We start from the raw sequence: 25,545 nt of genomic DNA on the forward strand, positions 1-25,545 counted from the left end.
AAATGGGCTTATTCGGAAGAAACATAATGCGTCTAGATTTTCGGGGACGCTGATTACGAATGTGAGGTAATTATTATAAAGATCAAATTTCTTATTTGTACCACAAATCTAATACTGTGGAACAAATTTTAAAATTTAAAATGGTGGATTGACATTCGTATTTTGACAAATTTTTACGCATCTTATAAATGTGTACGTAATTTTGCATATTTAAGCCTATTCGTCTGTGTTCATACGCGTTCTTATAGTTGACTTTTCGGATTCAATATTGATGAGCCAGATTTTTAATGTTTGATATTTTTAGAAGGCCTGATTCACTTAACGTTTTACCCCAGCTGCCTTTAGAAATCCGATTTTATTATGTGCAATCTTGTTTGAGGAGCAGGATTTGTGCTTCTAAAAGCAAATCTCTGATTTTTTGTTTAAGTACGTGTTTAAAAATATCAAACATTAAAAATCCTGCTCATCAATATTGAGTCAGACACGTCAACTATATTCGGCATATTGGATTCACCACCTTGAATTTCGAAAATCTGACTTTAAATTCGGAGCAGGCGGCCAAAAAAGCCCACAGATACTGATCTTCGAAAAGTGCTGTATAATTCGTTAATTATAAAAAAATCAGCAACGAAATTCAAAATTTCGGTCGGATAAATCGATAGAGAATTTATTTGCGAAGAATTTAAAAAAAAATCGTCAAGTTTTCTGAAAAATTACGACCTGTAGGGTGGTTTGAACAAAAAATGTCATTATGTACCACTGTGAACGTCCGTGTAAAGGGCCCTAAAGGAAAAAATCTGAAAACTAACATTTTCCCTCTTTTAATCCCTAAAGTCTGGGGAATTATTTTCTAACCTGTATTGACAGTCTTCTCGTGTGGTATACTTTGAAGTGATACGCGTTGCATGCTTTTGTGACAACGCTGCGTTACAAAAAAGCGGTCAGTCGAGCCATATAACACATTATATGTTAAAATGGCTAATTTAATTATTGACGATTCTCAAACTGAATCTTTACATTTAACCCCTTGGCTTACAACATCGAGTGAGACTCATGGTATCTCAATCGGGCCAAAGATGGAAAGCACGGGCGAGACCCGTGGTACGTCGATCGAGCGAAACGTAAACACCAAGGGTCAGGCTCGTGGTTAGTAGATACTACGACCCAACTTTTTGCCGATGTGTTTTCATCTCAGTCATTCCTGGCCGCATACACATGTATTTATTTTGTTGCAACTGCGTAACGGGGCTAAAACGTGTGCGATTGACAACTTCGGACGCTGAGCCGAACCGTGAAATGGCTCCACGCGTGGCTCAGCATTGGTGCCGGCGGTCGGAATTTCAACGGTAAGCCAAAGGGTTAAGTGGTGGTATGTCCTGGCCCCACCTCATAGTTCGCAATGCCTGGCGACGATTCATGTCTGTTCCATTCGATATCATACTCTACTACAAAAAGGGGTGAAATCCCAACCAAAACATGTCTGCAAAAAAAGGCCAAGTTCGAGTGATTGTTTGCGGCCAAGTTCAACATCCCACTATAACGTTCCACATCTAGTATAGCCGTCTTGGCCCAAAAGGGGCGCGCTCTACCTCAGGCTTTCGCCTATACGAGCATTTGACTTGCAAGGTTGTATTAACAGTACATAACTAGCGACCCCGCCAGGGCCGGGTCGGAAAAAGCAGAGAAGGACTTCGCTTGACTCCACGGCGTCCACTGTAGGAATTTTACTCTCTGAGCAGGATGCCAGGTCACGAGGAATATAATACATTCGCAACCAGACTAAGTCCCTGGCTATCTTCTGCTCTCTTTGGGGTGCATGCACTCACCCAGGACCACCAGGGACGCTCTGGTGGCCGGCGACGGCCTTGCTTAAAATCGCATGCCAGTCCTCATGCGAATCGGGTACACCGGGAACGCAACCGCCCGTACAGGGGTTAGAAGAACCACCTGCCCCTGGTGGGTATAACGTTCCACAGCTAGACACAGGGCTACGGCACAGAAAATGGCTCCATGTAACTTGGCCATAATGCCCCTACCGACTTGAGTCAGGACAATATTCGCCAATATGTGCAAATGCTAAATATTAGTACACAAATATGAATATTTGCACTTCACACTCGCATGTCTTAACGCGAATAATCAATATTCGTTTACGAATATGGAATGAGTTGATCCAGAGCCATTTTCTGTGCCGTAGCCCTGTGCCTAGCTGTGGCACGTTATAGTGGGATGTTGAACTTGGCCGCACATTAGATCTCATCTCACTGCTTTTTACGGCCAAGCAGTCACTCTAACTTGGCCTTTTTTTACAGGTATGTTTTTGGTGAGATTAGTAATTTCTTTAAATCATTAAAATCGCAAACATCTTTGAAACTAGATTTGGGGAACGTCCATATTTATTGGGTCATCTCATAGTAAGTAATGCGATCTTTCTGAGAGCAATGGAACTCGTCGCGATCGTCATTTATTTGTTTGGTAAATATACTACTATAAATAGGACCCTTCAGACAATGTTTTATCAAAGGTTCAGGAGTATAGATCGATCATTGCGGTTCTTACAAATGTTTAAAATGGACGTGGCGAAAGAACAGATTCGGTATGTTATGTTATATGAGTTTAACAAAGGAAATTATGCAACTGCAACGGTGAAAATCATATTTGAGGTGTATGGATAGATATTAGTGCAAGCTAGTGGCAAAGATGGTTTAAGAAATTTCGAGCTGAGTACCAGTCTTGAACGTCAACCTCGTGCCGGCAGGCCTGAGGAGTTCGATGAAGACGTTTTACGGGTGACTGTTGAAAGAAATCCAATAATAACTCATGCGCGTGGATGTAGGTGGAGACCGACAAAGTTGTATGATATAAAGAATAATGTTTTAATTGAGAAAAGGATGAAATGTGTAGTATGAGTGATACTGGGTGGCATAATAATAATAATGGAATAATAAATATGGAAGATTCCCAAATCTTGTTTGATTCTAAATCTAGTTTCTAACGAACAATGTCCGAAATATTTGTAATATATAAATAAAAAAATTCGACATTTAAATTTTAAACTATATAGTCATCAGTTTCACTCTTGTAATGAAGAAATATTAACAGATATATTAAAAAATATTTTATATCAAAATGTAATAAGTGCATAAGTTGTAAAGTAATTTAAAATATTCGAGTTGATTATAGACGGCAAAAATATTCCTTTAGATAATTAAAAAGCAAGTACAGTATTACGTCGCTAAATGTTCAAAATATCAAAGTATATAAGATAAGTAAATAAAGGTAAGGAACAAATAAATACATCGAATTATGAAGAAAATGTGGACTGAGATTCTTAAAAAAATAGACTTCACCGCCTGTGCCCGATTTATCTAAAAATATTTTCGTTTATATTTGTGACTACGATGAAGTCATATTTTGGTGACTGAGGCTCCTAGATGTAAAATTAGCGGGCTTGTTATATTTGGATAGCGTGCATGAAATAGGGTAGGCAGAAGGAGAGAGAGACTGGACTAATCGGGATCAGAAGCTAGAATCAGGTTACGGAAAATAGTCGTTCGCGATTAAGCTGCGTTCAATTTCTCATTTTGCCCTTTATATGCTTCTCTTTTCTTTCTGCTGTACGTTCTTCTTTATTCGAGTCAGTCTTCTTCTTCTTGTGTTCCATTGTTTGTGTGCGCAGTCGTTGAGTGTCGGCCTTCTTCCTCCGCCACCTTCACATTTCTCCCTTTTGAATTTCATATCTTTAAAGTGTGATATTTGCTCTTATTCCTGTACTATATTAGAAACGGATTTTCAATGGAACGACAGGCGCAAACAGTAGGTGGATTCGTTACCACTGCACAAATAGTTCTTTCGGATAATGCATGCAACCAAAGTTGCGAAAATGATGGTTAGTCCACGTAGAAAACGTGGCAATGTTTTCCACATTTTTATACAGAAAAAATTGCATTCAAATGTCAAATGTCAAATATAATTCATTCGTTAAAACAAGGGAATATATTAATAAAAATAACTTGCTATTTTGAATTTTCAGGCGAATACAGGGTAGGAATAAAGTTCAACGATCAACATATTCCCGATTCTCCACACAGAGTTTACGTATCACCGGCAATGGGCGATGCTCATAAACTCGAAGTGGCACAATTTCCAGAATCCGGCGTGCAACCCGACAAACCAGCCGTTTTTCTTGTTCGGAAAAATGATGCCAAGGGTGAACTGGACGCGAAGGTAATATTTAGTTTTACATTTTTATTTTTGTAGAATATACTTTGTAGAATATACTTGAGTAAATATTAACGGATCGTTATGAGACTTAAAACATAACTTCAGAAAACTCTAGCGATAGCCGTAAAGTGTATGCACAAAATCCTTCTGTTAAGAAATATAATAATATTTAATTAAAAATTAATACTGGGCAGAGCCCATATTTTTCAACGTTCGCCGAGAGAAAGTATCAAGACAATTTTGAGGTATATATAACTTGCAGCAACAAAGTTTTTCCTTAATATACAAGGAAGATTTTCACCAATTTTCACACCGATTAATAAATAATTGTAGAAGATATGGCGATGTATATAAATCTTGCGCGGCACCAACAGTCAACGCGAGTGCTAAGACTGCTAATTGTAAGTAGCGCATTATGTGCGGCTGTTTCAGGGGTGTAGATTCACCCCTGAAAACCACAACAAATAATTGCTTTACACCATGCATCTGTCATCCTTAGAGACTTACACTATCTTACAATTAGTGGTGTAGTTCTTCGGATTGTGAGAACAGCTCTATAATTAAATCGTATAAAATGCTGACGTTACATCATACTGCGTGGGTAGCAAGTCCAAGCCCTCGCTGCTATTCGCTAAGATCACGTGATGACAAAGTTTATTATACAAATAGCTACTATTAATAACAATAGTAGTGGAAGTGGTAATAAGCGGCAATAGCAACAACTATGCCAATAACAACAATACTCGTTTTTAGGGGTTAGGGTAAGCATGGTTGACAACTTCTAAGCCTCAAATCATCCACCTTTACGGTCCATCAATTATACTGGTTTCATAAAATAAACTCGTACCGGTTCGGATATTAGTGTGACGTCGAATCAAACCTTAATACCACACTCATAGATTTGTTTCAAATTAGGTCATTTATTAATATTCTTAAGAAACTAATTTAAATGCAGACTCCGACATCAAAAGCTCTTTCAAATATTGAATGTTAAAACTTAAAAAAAAAAGAGTAAAGGGGGCTAAACTATTGTTTACATTGACATTTATTCGAAGATACGAAAATAGTTTTGTGAAATATTATTAATATAAATATTGTCATTGTAAGTTAAATTTTTTATTTAAGATTCGAAGCTGTTATAATTCCTTGGACTGACATGAAATAAATTCCAGTTGTTTCTTTGCGATTTTCTATATCAAATCAGTGTTTCAAAAGATAAAGCGATTTCGGGAACATTAAGAGAAAAAATAAAGTTTATTGCTGAATATATGTATGGCATGTCATCGGAATATAACGAACGGGCATACCTCTGCTTCCATAATCTGTTTCGACACGTGTTTCGCGATTTTATTAGCAAATTTAACAGGTGTAACCTCCGTTACTTGAGATCAAGACACTACCTACACGTCCGTATGTCTTACGACAATATAACGACGTAAGATTAATTCGATGATGGAAGGAGAAGTAACACTTATTCTCAGTCAGATTATTAACAATATATTAAAACTATAATACACGATAGATATAAAAAAAAGGTTTAGTGGGTGCTTGCCTTTTGAAAGATTGAACTAGATTAATCTGCGTGTTTCGTACAAACCTTCATGAAGACTTTTTCGATGGAAGGGTAGACAAAGTCGATGCAAAAAACGGTAATTATATACACTGCATTCCACTTTAGAGCAGACTCGTTCCGCGCAGGTATATACTGTTGATTGGTAGGAAACCGGTAGGGAAAGTTCTATGACCAATGGCAAATGTGCTATGACCAATCGCGTGTGTCAGATCCGTGAGACCTGCGCAGATCGGTCGCAAATCGGTAGGGGCGTAGGTCCGCTCTTATATGGAATGTGGTGTAGAAGAGGGTGCACCTCACTGATTTTGATGACCATGAAATATGTTGTCGGAGGCATGATTCTGAACAACTTTTCCCTATAGATACATGTCACTGCCGCTCAAATTTCGATTCCGTGATACACGCAAAAGTAGTTTCGACATGACATACCTATCGTATTTCTAAAGTTTGGGATAGAGAGTAATCAATTACCCGAGAAAAAAACAAGCCGAACCGAGCCGGGTACCCGAAACAACCAAGCGGCTTGATTAGAAGTGATAGAACCAAGCAGCTTGAATTGTTTCGAGCGGCCCGAATGTACTACTTCGAGCAGATCGAATTTTTCAAGCAGTCCGACTGTGTCGAGTAGGTAGCTTGAAGCTTGAATGTATTTAGTAATACGAATGTTTCGAGTATTTTTAGGAAATATTTATCTGCTGGTTCTTAATAAATTAAACATTGTGGCTATTGAAAATAAGTACTAAATTCAAATTTCTCGGTTTTCATTTTTCCCGTATATGTATGATATTTCTATCGCGCCACTGTTAACTAATGGTGTTGTCCGTTAATGGTTAAATAGGTATAAATGAAAAAAATAAAGAAACAGGTATCTAGAGATGCGGTAGCGTCTCGACGCCAAGAACATATTTCAACACCCTGTATATGTCGACTGTCGCTGCCGCGTATCTTTTACTCATCAACCGGCTAATCCAACCTTACCTGAAATTTATTTCATTAATGTTGCAATAAAATAGGCTGTGTTTGTTCTGGATTAATATTCGGTAATATATTTAGATATGAAGTTTACAATGAAATAATACTTTGAAATCAGTCTTATAAAAATTCTTGCACTTGTATCTCTTTGGTCTCATTTTTTTTCTCGACGCACCCGCCCAGGCCTAGACACGCTTGCTTGTCCTGTCTAGAAAGGCAACTCGATGGGTGGTAGGATGCCTCTCTCGTAGTTCGGTAGCTGGCCGAACAGCGCTGTCTTAAGCACGAACAACATGCCCACTCGAGAATATATATATGCATCAAATAATTTACATCAACAATTAATATCTCATCACACCTACAATATTTTCTAAATTTAAAGACATTTTTCTCATGTAAACCGTATATAAGCTTTCGAATAAGACCAAATTCAATAAAATTGGTCCACGCATGACAGAGATATCGTAATATGTTGTCATGTATCATACGAAAATGGTAAGATTTTCTTCTTCATCTTCTTCTTGTGATTCTCCAGTCAAAATTGTTGTTGACATAATACGTATACGCGTTACACGCACACCTTCAGCCAAAAGAAACTAACACATGTTTCGTTTGTCAAACGCTATCTTCACTATGCAATCTACACCAAACTTTGACAGCTTACCGTCAATTATAACCTGGCGAGTGTCAAATAAGATAAGTTGTCAAAATTTGAGATGCCACTTGTTTTTACAAATATGTATCGTTGTACCATTGAATTGCAACCAAAATGCAGTCTCAAACACAAGGTGAGTTGCCAAAATTTGAATTGCGACATGTTTGTATCTCATTAAACTGTTTTTTATTTGTAACTAAACTGACACACAAAGAACAGGTCACAGAAGGAGTAATGCTTTCAAATGTTATATCAGAAGCGTGGGAAGCAATGAATAATTAAGCACAAAGAATTCACGGTGTTCATTACTGTATCTCTTTTTGACTATCATTAAAAAAAAAGTAAATATTTTCGTAATTGTATATTATGTTAAATTCAATTAGAAAATAAAAATTCAAAGACTTACCTTTATATATTCCTGAAGACTTTTATAAATGGCAACGCAAACCTCTGGTATGAACTTCGATATCGAGGGCTTTGAAACCCTGAAAAATTGTTGCAGAGAACGGTAGCTGTTTCCGGTGGCCAAAAAATTCAAAGTCACTTCCAACTTTAATTGTGGCGGAATTGCATCCCTCATGTATGTGTCCTGTTTCTGTATTTTGTTGCACCACCCATACCCAAAAGAGTGGTAAATTGGTATGGAGCCATTCTTAAGCACATTCTGTACTCCTTAACGTCCTCAGCTGCAAGCTCTTTGAGGAGAAGTGCAGAGGCACCTAATCGGTTTCTCCTTCCTATCCAGGCACGTACCCACAATCGTTTTCTTCTGCTTCTTTTCTACTTCAATAAGATAACGAACCTTATTCAATACAACATTATACAGTTTTAACAAACCATTTTTACGCAAATGTAAAAAGTGGGCGACGTTGAACTAAATAGTCATACTAAACCAGCATCGTGTAAATACCTACACAAAAATCGAGAGCGAGTCGAGCACTGGGCCAAGCACTGGGCTCAGTTCACTAGGCCGAGTTACTTGACTAATGTAAACGATGTCGACTCGGCCTAGTGAACTGAGCCCAGTGCTTGGCCCAGTACTCGACTCGGTCTCGATTTTTGTGTAGGTATTTACACGACGCTAGTTTCGTATGACTACTACCGTGCCCCCAGATATACAATATACCTGGCATACACATTACAGGCATACACATTTCTAAGAATTTGTGATAAAATTCATTACCCGATAATGTCGAGTATTCCGCCCGTGTGTGTGTTGAAATGTACAAATGTGGACTCGGTGACAAACACGATGGAAGCACCCAGGACCACGGTAGCGTCGATGTGAAACATGATCCAGTAGAAGTATGGATCTTGATCGACGAAGTACTCAACGTTGACGGTTATTAATGCCAAACCAGACTGTTTACGGGTGCGTCTATGGTAATGTGTACTGGCAGAAATCAGCACTCTACCATTGAACGAGAAGGGAGGTATAATAGGTGGTACAGGGTGGTGAGGACGGAAGGGGCGCCAAGGTATTTGGCAGAACAGGGGAAGGAGGAGAAGATGATTAGGGTGGCAAGATATAGGATGGGAAATGAAATGAGTGGGGAACGGTACTGGATGGAAGAAGGAAGAAACGTCTGCAGGGTGTGTGGATGGGAGCAGGGGACTTGGGGGCACGTTTTGAATAGGTGTGGAGATGGGGGAAGAGAAGGGAAGGAGGAACGAGTTAGGGAAATATTGTAGGAAGGAGGGTGAGGGGAAGGAGGATGGGGGGAAGGATGGATGGGCAGAATGGATAAGCGAAGGAGAGAGGCGGAAAGAAGAGGAATGGAAGATCGGGAGGAGGGGGGAGGAAGGGCTGCGGAGGTATGAAGGAGGGGGTGATGGAGGGAAGGTACAGGTGGAAGGGGAGGGTGGTGGGGAGGGGAGATGGGTGAGGTATGTGGAGATAAGAAGGGGAAAGGAAGAAGGTAAATGTAAATGTATATATTGTATATAAGCGTATAAATAATGTAAATAGCAAGGGGCATAAGCGGGCATGGATGGAGCAGAGAGAGAAGGGGCGAGGCGAATTGAGCAAGGGCGAGGAGAGATATGGGATAATATAAGATAGTTGTAAGATAGGTTAAGTTAGAATAAGTTAGGCTAAGAATGGTAAGGCGAGAGGGAGTTTGTAAAAAAAGAAGTCCCGAACCCCGAAGGGGATGGGCTAATAAACTACTACTGCTACTACTACTGGCAGAAACGATACTCCGATAAATATGAATGCAAGCAAAGAATCTGGAACAATGGAGAAACATTTGACAAATGAAGTGCTGTTAAGAGATTAACTCAATTTCGTTCTGATTATATGGTACCTATAGAGTCTGAAACTGTTACCTTTACGGCTGTCTCGGTGTCTGTTTTGACCCGCCCGTGTTTTCATTTCGCTGAAGACTGTTCTTACATTATCGAAAATACTTAATTTCATACATTCTCTACCAGAAATGGCCCTCAATGTTCATCCTTACAATAGTTAGCTAGGCAGTAAATAATTTCGATACTCACACAATGTAAAATTGCATATGCTTGTTCCGCGGTCAGCAAACTTTTTTGTCATCCGAAGCTTCCTCTCGTTCGTCAATAAATCATAGTCGCTTTGAATCCACTCGAAGGTGAACTCTACCTGGATGATTCTGTGTAAATTAATTAAACTGTCTCTATTTGCTTAAAAAAGCTAACCATATAAAACACTGTGCTAGGGTAAATGCAACTTCCAAGGGAACTTTGATAACCCCAAGTGTCCGATTTTTCTCAACTTTGAAGACTGTCTAGGGAATATCAATCGAAGTATCAGGCTATTGCGTATTCGATTAAGATTTTTATTCCCCGCTACTTTTTGCTTCTTCAGGGTGAAAAAACTCCTCAATCCTTTCGACCCGAATTTTTTCTATTTGGATTTTATTATATTTTTTTGCAGAAATCGGGGCTTTACTTCCGAATGGCCCCAGTGGTCGTTCGACACAAGGTTTGAGGGGCGGTGTGGGGAGAGTGCGTGGACCCTAAATCTAAAATTGTTATTTCGGGAATCTATTAGCTACCGACATATTAATAAAAAACTTTCAGTATTTCTGTTGACTTATTCGGACACAACGCATTCCACTTTGCAACTTGTTCTGAATATTAGTATTGCGTGGGGCTGGATCAGCGCCGGGGGAGGGGGGGGGGCGAAGGGCGCTCGCACACAGGCACGTAAAGCATGGTAGCGAACCGGTGTGAGTTTGGAAATTTGTATCAGAAACTTGCAGATGTGATCTATCCTATTAACCAGAGTGTTACTCTACTGATAGTCAATACTCTAGAGGGTGATTCTGCAAGCCAAAATAAAACGATAATATAGAATACAATTTTTTAATATCGCGCTCCGTTTTCGGGGAAATTGACTTTGAATTTCAGCTAAATACACGTGCCTTTCCGGCGTTTGAGCAGCACGCGGAAGTATGGGAAACGTGTCCAGTTGTCCGTAGCACAGATTGGGGGGCCGGGGAGGGATCCCCGTTAGGGCTACGTGTATGCAATTCAAGAAAATAATTTGTAAAAAAAGTAACAATAATTTTTTATTAATATTTCGGAATCTAATAAATACCTGAAGCTACAATTTTAGATTTCGACAATCCTCGTGTCGATCGGACACTGGGGCCATTCAGAAGAATATCCGAAATCGATTGTACTTGGCTACGGATAGGTACAAATCAAATCTGACGTTATACATCAATTTTAAAAATTGGGACATACAGAGTCATCATTTAATCTTGCAACCCACGCTCGCGCGAACAGGTAAAACGGCGACAGCGCCGCACGGACGCATTCCACACCAACCATACGCCGATACATCCGCCATCTAAAAGCAGGGTCCCACTAGTGCAACGGCGCGTCGCGCACGATTTCGTCCAGTTGAAAGGGTCTAATTTATGAGGTCGCGCGCACGAAATGGGCCGACGCTCTGCAAGGCGCGCACGCGGGTGCTTGGCGCGCATGTCGAAGATTGTGGAAATAGCCTCCCTTTCTACATTTTGTTTCTTTATCTAAATAAAGCTAACGCCGACGGTTGGGTTAGTAACCGAAACAACGCCTTTACACTTCATACTACTTGAGTTGTTTGAAGGGGTTTACTACGTCGCGGTTACCGATTGCTGGAAACTGTGTTTCAAATGAAATGAAGGAAGTTCTCTGGCGTGGCTTTCCTCCCACAGTTTCGCCATCACATTCAACATCGCTCAGTCATTCGCTATCTCGGCTTCCTGTTTGTTTTTTTTTTTCTCCCACGATATGAAATTGAGGGTAGTTACCATTGCCACCAATTGTAAAAATATGAAGGCCCTTTGTTTAGATAGTGTGAAACAAATCGGGTAAGTTGTGTCCGAGACACAAACCGCAGTTTTTTGGCGTGAATACTCGGATATTGAAGAAGTAAGTTTGATATTAATATTTATGGATAATTTGAATATACTTCCGAATGGCCTCAGTGGCCGATCGACACAAGGTTTGAGGGGAGGGGGTGTGGACCCTAAATATAAAATTGTAGCTTCGGGTATTTATTAGTCTCCGAAATATTAATAAAAAACTTTTAGTATTTCTGTTGACTTATTCCGAAACAACGCATTCATATTGGTATTGGTTGGGGCTGGATGGGAACCTTTGCGGTCTGAGCTGCACGTGATCGCCGTTGCTCGGCGATGTGTCATCGATTATCCCCATAAAAAACTTCAAAAAAGTAAAAAAAAATACGCCAAGCACATGAAAAAGTCGAGGACGGAAAAGAGAATTATCAAATAAATCACAAAAAAAAAATAGAAGATAATAATGATCACAATATAAAAAAAGTTGTGAAATCAAAATAAGCTGCAAGTACATAAAGGTGCTTTCCAGCAGCGTGCAAAGGCGACACTGTGTAACACAATGTAAGATTCGGTCAAATACTTGGCGCGGCCAGGCAAGGTATTCTCAGATCATCAATACCTATACCTTCCCTCTAGCAGGCTGTCAGATAATTTGCCAATTTAAATCTCGGACAATATGAGTACATTTTAATTCTATTGCGTTTTAAAATAATTCCAAGATCATTCATTGACACCGATACTAAGCGGTCCCGAAAAAAATGAAAATGATTGTTGCCTTAGGCCTTAGTGCAGGAAAGTTGTGTCTTGGGATCAATAACAACAGTGCGAAATTTCAACCCCAAATTTCGAAATTTGAGTAAAAAGTATAAAAATTATCTTGCAGCCCTCCTCCCACCCATCCTCCCTATCCCATCCCAAGCATCCTATTTCTTTATTTTTCAAATGTGCTAATCGTGAAAGGATACTCGAAGTCGGGCTTGATGAAGTGGAAACATGAGATTTGTACTGAAAGGCTTGCGTATGACTACGTGACTCAAGAGTGACCCGAATGAAGCCATTCCTTGCATCGGCTCCAATTATTTTGCTAGATGCCTCTGTTACAAGCTTTACGAGCTTGCTGTCAGCACTCTACGCACACCATGTTCTCTAATGTCTGTCATCGACAGTTGTCTCTGTCATCAGTTACCATAGCCAATAGGACGTTTTCTGATAAGGCGAAGTATGCGTTATTTGAAATTATCTTATCAATGATTGTCCTGTATTTCTTGACTAAGTAACGTGAGAATTGTATAATATAATATAATGTTGCGCCGGGGTGTTTCCTTGTTCGCCACCCCGGCGCAAAAGAGAGAACAATACACGGGCGTACACACTGTACAACTGTATTTCAGTAGTAGCTATAGGTTTACAATGATACCAGCTAAATCCCTACGTACAAAACAGTCCCTCTGGTCGATATGCCGATCGCCCTTCCAGGGAGCCGACCTTCTTCTCTCTTCAGCTGCGAGTACCAGCAGGCCATGCACGGGCTTATACCTGGTGCACGGGGGAACTAAAGTCGGGAGAAATCCGAAAATGTTCTCCACCTTCGTTGAATTTTGATGCTACCGATTATACTGACTTGATCAATTGGGACGTATGTCGAATAACTTCACCACGTATATTGAACTCGGTTGAAACCATCTCCCTGAAAAAAATGCTGGAGGAGGAAGGGCTCCCCAAATCCTGGGACTTCGAGGCACACCCTTACCACACTCAGGCTGTGGAGCGTATAGAGCTCGTAACAGAGGCATCCAGCAAGTGATTGGAGTCGACGCATATGCCCGACTTTGAGTACAAGTCGCATGTGTCCACTTCATCAAGTCTATAAACCCGACTTCGAGTCTCCTTCTGCAGTTAGGACATTTTTATCAAATTTCGCCTTCTAGTCCACAAGGTATGGTGTTTGGAATGGGAAAAGGAGAAACTCTACAAGCAGCCACCTTTACGCGATGAGTTCTGACTCACTCTGTTGCCAGATGGGTGGGAGGAAGGCTGCAAGATCATTTTTATACTTTTTACTCAACTTTCGAAATTTCAAGTCTCTTGCCGGAACAGAAGATATTAACTCACAGGGCTGAAATTTTGCACAGTTGTTATTGAATTCAAGACACAACTTTCCCGCTCTAAGGCCTACCGCGACAACTATTTTCATTTTTTTCGGGACGGCCTAACCGACACCTTTCCTCTCATAAGCTTTCAGATAATTTGTCAATTTACAACTCTGACAAATATGAGTACAATTTCATTATTTTGCGTTTTTAAATAATTCTTATTCATCGACACCTTGACCTTGCCTAGCCACACCAAGTATTTGACCGAATATTACATTGTGTTACACAGTGTCGCATTTGCACGCTGCTGGAAAGCACCTTTATGTACTTGCAGCTTGTTTTGATTTCACATATTTTTTTATATTGTGATTATTATTATCTTCTATTTTTTGTGTGATTGATTTGATAATACTCTTTTTCGTCCTCGACTTTTTCATGTTCTTGGCGTAATTTTTTTACTTTTTGAAGTTTTTTATGGGGATCTCACTTCTTTTTACAAATATAATTTGCATAGGGAATAACTTCAGATAATTTTTAATTAGTGTTTGAATATGTTAACAACTCTGCTATATTTGGTACATAGGACACAGGGTATAGATTCACAAAGATATAGGCTAAGCCCAACTCGTCCGAACGCAATGGTGTAAGCTAGAAGATGTTCGCAATGGTGTATGCTAGAAGATGTTTGCGGTGTTCGCAACAACTGTTCTTATCACGGGACAGAAGTAACGATAAATGTTACGCAAGTTTAACAACTACAAAAACAAACCATATGCCCCGCATTGCCGATCTATATGTATTATATGTATAGCACTGTGTATATAGTACTAGAAACACTGATTAAATTCATGCATTATCGAAGGTGTGCATGTATCACAATAACTGAATAGATATGTATACGAAATCCTTCCTGCAAAATTATGCGTACATACATAGCCTGGTCTAGGTCACAGCATCATTTTACGCTTCGATTATCTACATATACATAAAATTCTGAGTTTAGTTACAAATAAAAAACAGTTTAATGAGATACAAACATGTCGCAATTCAAATTTCGGCAACTTACCTTGTGTTTAAGACTGCATTTTGGTTGCAATTCAATGGTACAACGATACATATTTGTAAAAACACGTGGTATTTCAAATTGTGACAACTTATCTTATTTGACACTCGCCAGGTTATAATTGACGGTAAGCTGTCAAAATTTGGAGTAGATTGCATAGTGAAGATAGCTTTGACGAACGAAACATGTGTTAGTTTCTTTTGGCTGAAGGTTATGTCGACAAAAATTTGGCTTGAAGGAGAAGAATCAGAAGAAAAAAATAATCTTACCATTTTCGTATAATACATGACAACATATTACGATATCTCTGTTATACGTGGACCAATTTTAATGAATTTTGTCTTATTCGAAAGCTTACATGTGGTTTACATAAGAAAAATGCCTTTAAATTTAGGCAATATTGCAAGCATGATGAGATATTAATGAAATAAGTTTCATCTAAGGTTGGAGTAGCCGGTTTACGATCTATCGGCGGATACGTTACGTTTATATCGGCAGATTCTATTATATTTCTGCTGCCAGTCTGCTAACAGCACCGAATATAAAAAATTCTGTATTAAATCTGCAGCCTTTCTGTTGACAAAAGTTTGTAGCATGCAATAGGCAAAATCTGCATGATCAGATTTGGATGACTTGGAACGATTTGTTAGTTGTCAACGAAATGATTTTTGTCGCTTTACGAATCGCGTTTCAAAGTTTCCGTCGGACATGACTTTAGCAGGAAAACATTTCAGTGGGTGGTCGACTTGGTGATGGATCTTCAATAATGTTAGCAGTACTTTAGGCAGTCTGGAGCAAAGTGAAAATGTGCAAACAGAAGTTCCCGTAAAAGTACATACAGAGTATCCCATAATAATGGGACATTCCGAAACATCCAAATTCTTCATGCAGCAAGACATCGAAAAGTCCTCTACCATTTTGAGATCCGAGGCTTCGTTCTCTAGATATTAACAGTTGAATATTAGCGGTAGAACTTCCGGGCCGTGCAGTTTAAAGCCGAAACAGCTTAGCGCAGAAGAGTGTCTCTGGCCACGCACACCCAGGGCGAACGCGTAGATACAGAGCCACACCGCACTGGTTCAAACCGTGAAAATGGGTTAGCACGGTCGGCTCTATTGTGTGTGTAAACCCATATCTACGCGCGCCCCGTGCTTGTGCGTACGAACGTACGCCACCGCGCGCTCACCTGACTCGGCTTTAAACTGCGCGGCTCAAAAATTCCACCGCAAGTATTTAGTTAAATACAACAGTTGTTAATATCTTGAGAACAAAGCCTCAAATCCCAAAACGGTAAAGGAATTTTGGATGTCTACTTGCATGTTTTGGGTAGACCCATTATCACGGACACCCTGTATAATATCACTGTATATACTTCGATTAAGAAGCTACTGTTTGGTCTACTTACACTTTATTTTTTTATTCTCGATAATAATTCATTACTTATTGTAAGATCTACGATGGCAATAGATGTAGCTTTCGGACCCATTGCACTAGCCCACGAACTGTTCTATGTACACTCAATCACTGAATCGTCTCAAAGACCAGAAACCTCAAGGGAAAATGGAAAGGATGCGCGAGGAAATACACCGCGTGAATGAACCGTCTAAAGATTGCAAAAAGATTATATTTCTTTCCAATGATAAGAGGATAAAGTGGCAGAAAAAATGACGCGAAAATCGGCACGAGATTTTTTGAGTTAGACGGTGACGATTCAAATATCCCTCTAGCTTTTTCGTACAGCGATGACGGGAAAAATAATATGCTATCCTCACGGAAAGACTGCTGTGCAAAATATTTGTCAAACTCACTCCTGCCTCCCGAGGCACGCTACGGAAAACGGCATTCTCATCTATGATACAAGGGTCCGTGGCGCGCACGACAGCGCCACTGAGAACCACGCGGACGTGGCGGTTCTGTGAATAATCGACTCGTGTCAATTTCTGACTTCTGTTGTAACAGAATTTCTTCGGTTTTTACCTTGATAATAATACTAATTCAATAATTACACCAATGCGTATAGAATATTATGAACTATATTCATAAATTACAAATAAATAGTGCTAGAAGAATGCCTCTTTTCACCACGCTTTTTTCATCCTATATACAGGGTGTCCCAGAATTGAGGGACATCCCGGAACATGCAATATCCTGATGCAAATCGAAAAGTCCTTAACCGTTTTGGGATCCGGGGTTTCGTTTTCGAGATATTAAGAAAAACCCCGACCAATCAGAGCGCGAGCCTTCCGCTGGAGCTCCCGCGCTAGCGTGGCCGCGCGCCGGGCCGCGCTACGAGAATGAACAAGCAAGGCGGCATGCATCCAAGGAAATTGCGTAGAATGGCAAATGAAAGAGACGTAACAAAAAATCTAACCTTTTGCCATGGTTTGTTTGCCATTTAAAGTGAATAATGAATAAAGGATAAATGGATGAAAATCATATGTAACATAAAAAGAGGAATACACAGTTGTATTTTTTAGAAGAATCGAAAATAATAATTATTTGGAGTGAGAGGATAAGGAACACGTAAATTTCCTTTTTTAATAACGGGAAACAGGAAAAATCTTGTCATTCAGCAAGCAATCAGGTCGCAGAAATGTTCTCTGCTCAAGAGTATTGCGCGATGTTCTGGGTGTACCCCCCGAACAACGGGGACGCAAGTGATACAGCGTGAAAATTTGCGCGGGAATACCCACGGCTCCGAACGCCAAGTAAAAATTCATTTCCACCAATTTTTAAAACGTAGGAACAACACGTTCCATGACCATTAAATTAAGTGATCAGTCTTAGTAGGCGTGCAGTGAAGTGAATATTCGGTACATTAACCCGGACGCACTTGACGTTGCGACCTTTAACTTTGGATGGTGTCGTGTACCTGAGAACGGCTGTGCACTCGGCGCGTCTGTCGACGACCAGGATCGGTTCAGTGACCTAGTGACACAGGTTTTCAAGCTGCATGTGAATTTCCGAAAGGGTGAGTTTTAGTTACATTATTGGCGACTATTATTTTTTAAATTTAACGTAGGCCATGGCATATTTCCGGCGATAATTTTCCAAATTTCCGTACGTAAATTTTTCTTTGCAGTTTTTAAACGGACTTATTCATTATTAACAACAGTGTTGGCCGTTAGTGAACTACGGATTTTTATCACAATAACCAACTACGATCACTTTTCGTTCGTTCCCTGTTACATTACTTTTTCGTTTGTACGTTATCAAGAAAGAAAATTTACGTTTTCCATATCCTCTCACTCCGAATAATTATTGTTTTCGATTCTTTTTAAAAAAAAAACAACTGTCTATTTGTCTTTTTACGTTACACATGATTTTCATCCATTTGTCCTTTATTCATTATTCACTTTAAATGGCAAACAAACCATGGCAAAACGTTAGATTTTTTTGTCACGTCTTTTTCATTTGCCATTCTACGCAATTTCCTTCGATGCATGCCGCCTTGCTTGTTCGTAGTCGCAGCGCGGGAGCTCCAGCGGAAGGCTCGCGCTCTGATTGGTCGGGTTTCTTTCTTAATATCTCGAAAACGAAACCCCGGATCCCAAAAGTGTTAAAAACTTTTCGATGTCTTTTTGCATCAGGATATTCCATGTTCCGGGATGTCCCTCAATTTTGGGATACCCTGTATATATGTGTGCTGAAAAAAGGCATATTCTAACATTATTTATTGCTAAAACTTCGGAATGCAAATAACAGTAGAATAATTGTACGAGGTGCTCTACAAAGCAGTACAAAAACTATTTTTATTATTGCAATAAAAAGACGAATGCGTGCTGAAAAAGGCATTCCGCAGCGCTATTTATTCGTAGTATACCGTAGCGGACAACTTTTTCGAACCACCCTTCTTTTATTACTTTTCAATATCAACTCAGAACTGCAGTATGTGCCTAATATACATATGCTGAAAGAGAATTAAAAGCTGTATAAAACCGAGTTACAGTTGAATTTATTTAACTAACAAACAAAAACCCTACATAACATTAAACAACACCACACTCTGAAAGCCAAAAAAAAGTTACCACTTTTGAACATTAATAAAAAAAATGATATAATTTCTGGGAGCACCTTTTGCTTTTAGGACAACCTAAAAAGTTACTAAACGTCGTAACTTCTTTGTCGGCCCCAAAAATGTGTTACCCCGTTCAATGTCATATAACACTTTTGTTTGTCAGTTATATAAATTCAACTTTAACTGGGTTTTATATAGCTTTAAATTCTCCATGAGAATATGCATATTAAACATACCACAGTCCCAAATGTATGTTAAAAAATAACAAAAATAGAACACTTCGAAAAAGTGGTTACTTCTTTGTCCGCTAGTGTATGAATATACAGTTTCCGCGGGAAGACTGGATATCTCCTAACGCATTGGAGATAAAAAAAAATTTACATGGAATTGCATGGTTCGAGGGGGCCAATTTATTAGGGCAGACGATTTTTTTTCGATTATTATTTTACAAGATACGATGGTCAAGTTTGGTTTTTTACATGGAACTATTTTTTTTTTTGAAGAGATGAGTTGATAGTGCGTTCCAAGACAAATTGAATAAGCTTTAATGTATACACTTTATTTCCACTGGTTCTTAAGATATTGCGCTTGCAAAATTACTGATTTTCACCGGGAACGGTCTTGCTGGCACCACGGGTGGCATGGCCCGTTGAAACAGATACCTACCTGCCAAAGGTCTACGCCAGGAATGGCACGCCCAAAGGATGGGCAATTCTTTTCCGTCAGAAATGCTAGGTAGGTACATCTGCGGTATCGAGAAGCGCACCGTTAATGTTTCAAAACCTTATAAAATTTTCTTAGAGTTAAAAAATATGTTAAAAATATGACTCAATTTTTAACTTCAATAGTCTTTTAGTTCTTGTGTCTCTCCAGGAGGCGTATTGACGGTGGATTGTAGGAGCGTAGATGTCTGGATGCCAATTACTGAATTCAATAACTGACGTCTGTAACTACACTCCGACAATCCATCTTCAATACGCCTCGCGGAGAGACACAGCAAGAAAAGGGGTAGCCCGCTGTTGACGCTTTGTCCTCCCTACAAATTCGAACAGGTCCCTTATCTCTCGAGTATAAACACGAGCTCCAATATCAAAACAAATGCATGCGTTGACGTATTCCGTGCGAGAGAAGGTGGGCATTGGGGAGAAGGTATTGCTGCGAATAGGGCCTCTTCAAGAGAGCAGCCGTTTGGGAGGGATGCAAATCCGATTGGTCCTAATACAATCTGCTCCCTGTGGTTGAAATTTGGTCTAGCTATTTTCACACCCCCTAACCTAACCAATCGAACTTGCATTCATCACAAAAGTACCGGCCATCCGAACGTAGAAGGAAGTGCGAAATAAAAGACTATTGAAATTGAAAATTGAGTCGTATTTTCCTACACTTCTCTTTGCGTACAAACTCTAAGTACATTTTATGACGTTTTGAAACATTAACGGTGCGCTTCTCAATTCTGCAGATGTACCTACCTAAGTAGCATTTCTGACGGAAAAGAATTGTCTTTTGGCCTGCCATTCCTGGCGTAGACCTTTGGCAGGATGGTATCTGTTTCAACGGGCAATGCCACCCGTGGCGCCAGCAAGACCGCCCCCGGTGCTTGCTTTTCCAGCGGGTCTTCTTCCAGTAAAAATCAGTAAATTTGCAAGCGCAGTATCTCGAAAACCAGTGGAAATAAGGTTTATACATTAAAGCTTATTGAATTTCTCTTGGAACGCACTATCCAGTGATCTCTTAAAAAAAATAGTTCCATTTAAAAAACCGAACTTGACCATCGTATCGTTTAAAATAATAATCGAGAAACAAATTTGTCTGCGCTAATAAATTGGCCCCCTCGAACCATGCAATTCCATGTAAAAACATTTTTTTTATCTCCAATACCTTAGGAGATATCCAGCTGTTCAGTCTTCTCGCGGACACCCTGTAGACCGTAATATTACATTCGCATAGTATCATTTTCGCATCAGCAATATTATCAGTGTAAAGGTCGAAGAAATTTTGTTACAATAGAATTCAGAAATTCAAACGAGTCAATTACTCACAGAACGACCACGGCCGCGTTCATAGACCTATGTATGCAGGGTGTTTATAAATACGTGGCGCAATATTTTAGGGTCTGTTCTACTCATCAAGGTAATGAGAAAAGTTGATATACGCATATGTCTGATAACGCTTAGTTTTGTAGTTATAAGCATTTTTATATTTCGTGAAACACGGATCCGAAACACCTATTAAAGTGGTATGTAAAAGCCCTGCTGTGTTTCTGCGGATCAATATATTGATTATCATTTCGCCTTTGTTTTTTTAAAGGTGCACAGGAAAGGACTGACGAACGCGCCTGTCTGTCGGTTGCCTTTTAATTGACATTTCGGGCTGGTATTTTGCGGAATATAAAAATGCTTACAGCTGTAAAACTAAGCATTCTCGGATGCATACATATACCAACTTTTCTTATTACCTTGATAAGTTCAACTGATTCTGAAGCATTGTCCCACATATTTACAAACAAGCTGTATAGAGGAGCGCTCTCCGAGGTCGTGTACGCGTACACTCGGGGTTCTCCCACCCTCGTCCGTGTTGTCAGGGATACCGCGTGACGCTAACCGCGAAGACGCTAGCCCGGCTAGCCCGTGAAGGTAGCGTCGCGCGGTCTCCTTGACAGCGGAAGGCACGCTGCGGGAAAAAAAGATTGAAAGGGGAAGCACGCGCATGAGTGGCCCCTATGCTGGAGACCAAAGGGAATAGATATGGCGTAAGCTGAGGAGGGTGGTAAGATTCGCGGCACGGGGGTGGGAACGGGCAAATTGGGTAACTCAATGGTTATGTTCTGAACACAGCCTTTATTAACGAGTCGATACGAGCCGAATTAATCCGAAGTCAACCGCCACGCCCGTACAGAACCTCTGCCTTTTTCCGCTCTCATTCTACGTTTTCCTCACCTATAATCGCTGCTTACGCACCGTCTATATATATGTCTATGGCCGCGTGGCGGTCAGTGGTGCTGTGGTCCGTACCACAGACCCTCGTGTTATAGATGGAAATGCGGTTTCCCATAGCATGTCTCGGGAGGAAAAATTGGAATTGACAAGTATGTTGCACGGCAGTGTACATGGATTACTATTTCGTTATGTTCATCAAATCATTACTGTAATTAAAAATAACCCCTGCAAATTTGCATTTGGACTTATGTTCCATGAATCCATTGGTAGTGGTCTCCTGAATACACACTCAGTTGGACATTGTATAGTGCTTCTTAACCCTCAAATACCACATTGACTCACCGAGACCCAGGCCGTTTGGAAGATCCATCGCCATTACTAAACGGTAAATGGTGGGGATTTGTTGTGGTGGGGGAACAACTTTGGGACCCACACTACGTCTTCTGCATCGTGAGACCCCTAACATACCCGAAGAAGCCGAGTGACATCATGAAAAAGGTAGTCTATGGGTCGCGCAGACCCAGTGTGGTGTCCACGCCAGTATTTTCGGAAAAGTGCAGTTAACAGTTGCTACAGAATATTATTTCTTGTGCAGTGATATGTTGTTCCGACAGTATTTCTATGCTGTGTAAAGTAGAACTCATACTTTTCAATCGGTAAAAAGTGCTTAAAATGCGATCGGCCGATGCGTAGGGAGTACGGTATTGTCTCGTTAAGAGCTCGGTTTGGTGTACACGTTGTGGACTTTTCGCAATCCCCATCACTTCTGTCTCACTCTTGTTCGGCGAAGGCGAGAGAGAGTGAGTGCACTGTAAGCGAGCGAGGACGGTACGAGACAGACGACGCGTTGATATTTTGTCTCGCTCCGTCTTTCAGACGCCTGACACTCCGTCCTTTGCGTGCGCGACGGGCGTGCGCGATGGTTGCGAGCGCTTACCGTGAGCACGAAAACCGCTTTCGCAAAATCTTGACGCAGGCCCAGTTAAAGTTTTTTTTTGCGCCCTAAGCGAACTTGTCAAATTGCGCCCTTTATTATAATACATTTATTTGAGATTATTTATGAGTCTCTTTTCATTGTTGGCATTTTTGGAAATAAACTTTTAAATGAAATACTACAAATTGTACTGTAACTGTTTTAAACTACCAATAAAAATTCGGAATAAGGTCATCAATAATCTCAAATAAATGTATTATAATAAAGGTCGCAATTGGACAAGTTCTTCTAGAGCGCAAAAAGGCTCGTGCCGTGCCTAACTACCTGACCGTGGCGCGCATGCGTCGAGCAGTCACGATTCCATCTGAAATTCTGAACGCTCGCGCCTGTCGCCGCGCACGCAAAGTGTTCCATCTCGCTCCCCCCTTCGGCCGGTCCTGACCAGCGATCCGTCAACGAGGAAATACTGTATGTGGCAAAAATATGTTGCGATTGCTCTTAGTGTAAATGAATGATTTTATAGTGATTTATACTGTTTTTACAAAATAAATTATTATTCCAACCATTTCATTGTACAATTTCACACAGAATATTCGTTCGGAAGAACTGCCAAAGAAACTTTTCCTGATGGCTGCATTTAAGCAATCTTCAGCAGAAACTTTACAATTTGGTGAATTCGTGGAAATTGTCCATTTACATTCTCTTCTGCAGTATTACATAGTGTGTAACGGCAAGGAATCACTTTCCAGTGTGTGAATTACAACATATAGTAAGCGTAGTGTCGTTCACTAAAAATGGACCGAATTGCTTCGCGTTTGAACTCATTTTCATCGAGAAACCTTAAAAAATCCATTGGTAATAGTTTCATGAACATTTATCAAAAACATGAACATTTTATTTTTCTGTATTGGGTACTTTACCTGCCCCAATGGTTTTATTGTTCTCGGCTGCTAACGGACGGCCTACCCGGGACTGCAGGCCCTCGCTCGCAGCGAGGAAGTAAAACTGTGGGGTGGGTAGGTCTTGTGGAGTTATTTTTCATCTTTGAGTTGGTATGAGTGTGAGTGTGAATGGGCCTAATGTATGGGGAATGGTGTAATGAGAGGTTGGCAGCAATGGGAAAAGAGCTTGTGGATTCATTCCCGAGATGGAGAGTGAGCGCAGTGAAAGCATGCTACATTCAAAGTAATTTATCATTAAACAATATTATTATTAATATATCCATATTAAATTTGTCATTCTATAATGAGTGTTATATTTAATATCCATTCCTCATTTACCACAGATCTTTCCCGATAATCCGGGGAAAAAAGCATTTCAATAATCTGAAGAAGACTGTATATTTTCTTGTCGTATGACTCAGAACTTTTCCATTGATGTATAATAAAATCCCTGTACCTTTTTGGGAAAAAACTGCGATTAAAAGAATAAAAAACGGAACTTTCAGAACACGGACGTCTTTTTTTCAAAATATCTTGAGCATCAAAAGATTTTTCACCAAACTATCGTTTAATTCCATTTCCTTATTGTCTGACGAATTGATTAAAAAAAAGTTTAAATCGGTGCAGCAAATCCTGATATATAGAGGAAAGAAAATTCTGGGTCGTGTGGACTCAGTGTGGTGGAAACGTTAGGAAAATATAGTGTCGCGTTTGAGGGTTAAAAATTCAAATTACAAAAATAGATAGGGTCAACTTTACAATTTGATTATTAAAATAAGCATAATGTATCCTGTGAAGAACAGGTAACAAAACTTGTGATAACGAAAGGATTTGTCTGTCTCCACAGATCGTCTCGCCCAGTGGTGTAGAAGATGACTGCTTTATTGAAGTCATCGATTCTGATACGTCCTCCGTACGATTTATGGCGCGCGAAAATGGTGTCCACAGTATACATATAAAATTGAATGGTGTTCATATAACCGGGAGTCCGTATCGCATTAAGGTGGGCAAGGTAGATGCAGATCCCGCCGCATTACATGCTTATGGAAATGGCTTAAAAGATATCAAAACCGGTCAGAAAACTGATTTTATTATCGACACTTGCAACGCTGGAAGCGGTGCACTTAGCATAACTGTCGATGGGCCAAGTAAAGTCGCAATGGACTGCACGGAAGTCGAGGACGGTTACAAGGTTCGATATACTCCCTTAGTACATGGCGATTATTACATCAGCATCAAGTACAATGGATATCACATCGTAGGATCACCTTTTAAGGTTCCGTGTACTGGTTCGTATCTTTATTACTCTTATCTTTATTACTCATATACTTTATAACAGGGCTGTTCAGCGTAAGGGCCTCTCACGCGCCTGATTCCCCTTCCAACCGTTCTTTAGGGCCCTTTGCACGGATGGTCTTGCTCGCGACCCGGCGCGCGGGCCGGCGCGCCACACGCCGCGCGGCCCACAAAAGTACGTGAAGCCGGATGGTGGCGCTCCTTCGCACGGGCCAGAAGGTCGTACCCGTCACTACTTAGAGATAGCGAGTTCGGACTCCCATTTCTACGTCGACTCCACATGCTTTTTACACGATCCACCGCAGTGGTGTATTGTGTACTACTTGTTCGATGTATATCATCGATCTGCGAAACGATCGGCAAGACACGATCGCGATATACGTTCGCGAAAAGTATCTCAAATTCCTCGATATACCAGGCTATCATAAATGCTGTTACTGTAGGGTACACTGAAACATCTGTTTTTAGGAAGCTACATTTGGTTGACCTGAAGGTGCTATAAATTCGGGAAA

The 25,545-nt window shown here is 40.3% G+C and overlaps 2 protein-coding genes and 1 long non-coding RNA gene across 4 annotated transcripts in view; all 3 read left to right on the forward strand.

The window, feature by feature from the left end:
• LOC143368818 (uncharacterized) overlaps positions 1–25,545 on the forward strand; it is a 252,712-nt gene that overhangs the window by 147,147 nt on the left and 80,020 nt on the right. The gene's annotated exons all lie outside the window — the stretch shown is intronic.
• LOC143369382 (filamin-A-like) overlaps positions 1–25,545 on the forward strand; it is a 111,365-nt gene that overhangs the window by 53,816 nt on the left and 32,004 nt on the right. For both annotated transcript variants that reach the window (XM_076813250.1, XM_076813249.1), the window contains exons 5-6: positions 4,034–4,227; positions 24,585–25,026. In XM_076813250.1, the coding sequence (XP_076669365.1) occupies positions 4,034–4,227; positions 24,585–25,026 (636 nt within the window). The remainder of the gene's footprint in view (positions 1–4,033; positions 4,228–24,584; positions 25,027–25,545) is intronic.
• On the forward strand, positions 23,427–24,137 carry LOC143369406 (uncharacterized). The gene is made up of 3 exons (XR_013085397.1): positions 23,427–23,466; positions 23,571–23,816; positions 24,082–24,137. It is a non-coding gene; the product is annotated as an uncharacterized LOC143369406 (long non-coding RNA).

This window comes from Andrena cerasifolii, chromosome 5, assembly GCF_050908995.1.
Source record: "Andrena cerasifolii isolate SP2316 chromosome 5, iyAndCera1_principal, whole genome shotgun sequence".
NCBI classification, from domain to species: domain Eukaryota; kingdom Metazoa; phylum Arthropoda; class Insecta; order Hymenoptera; family Andrenidae; genus Andrena; species Andrena cerasifolii.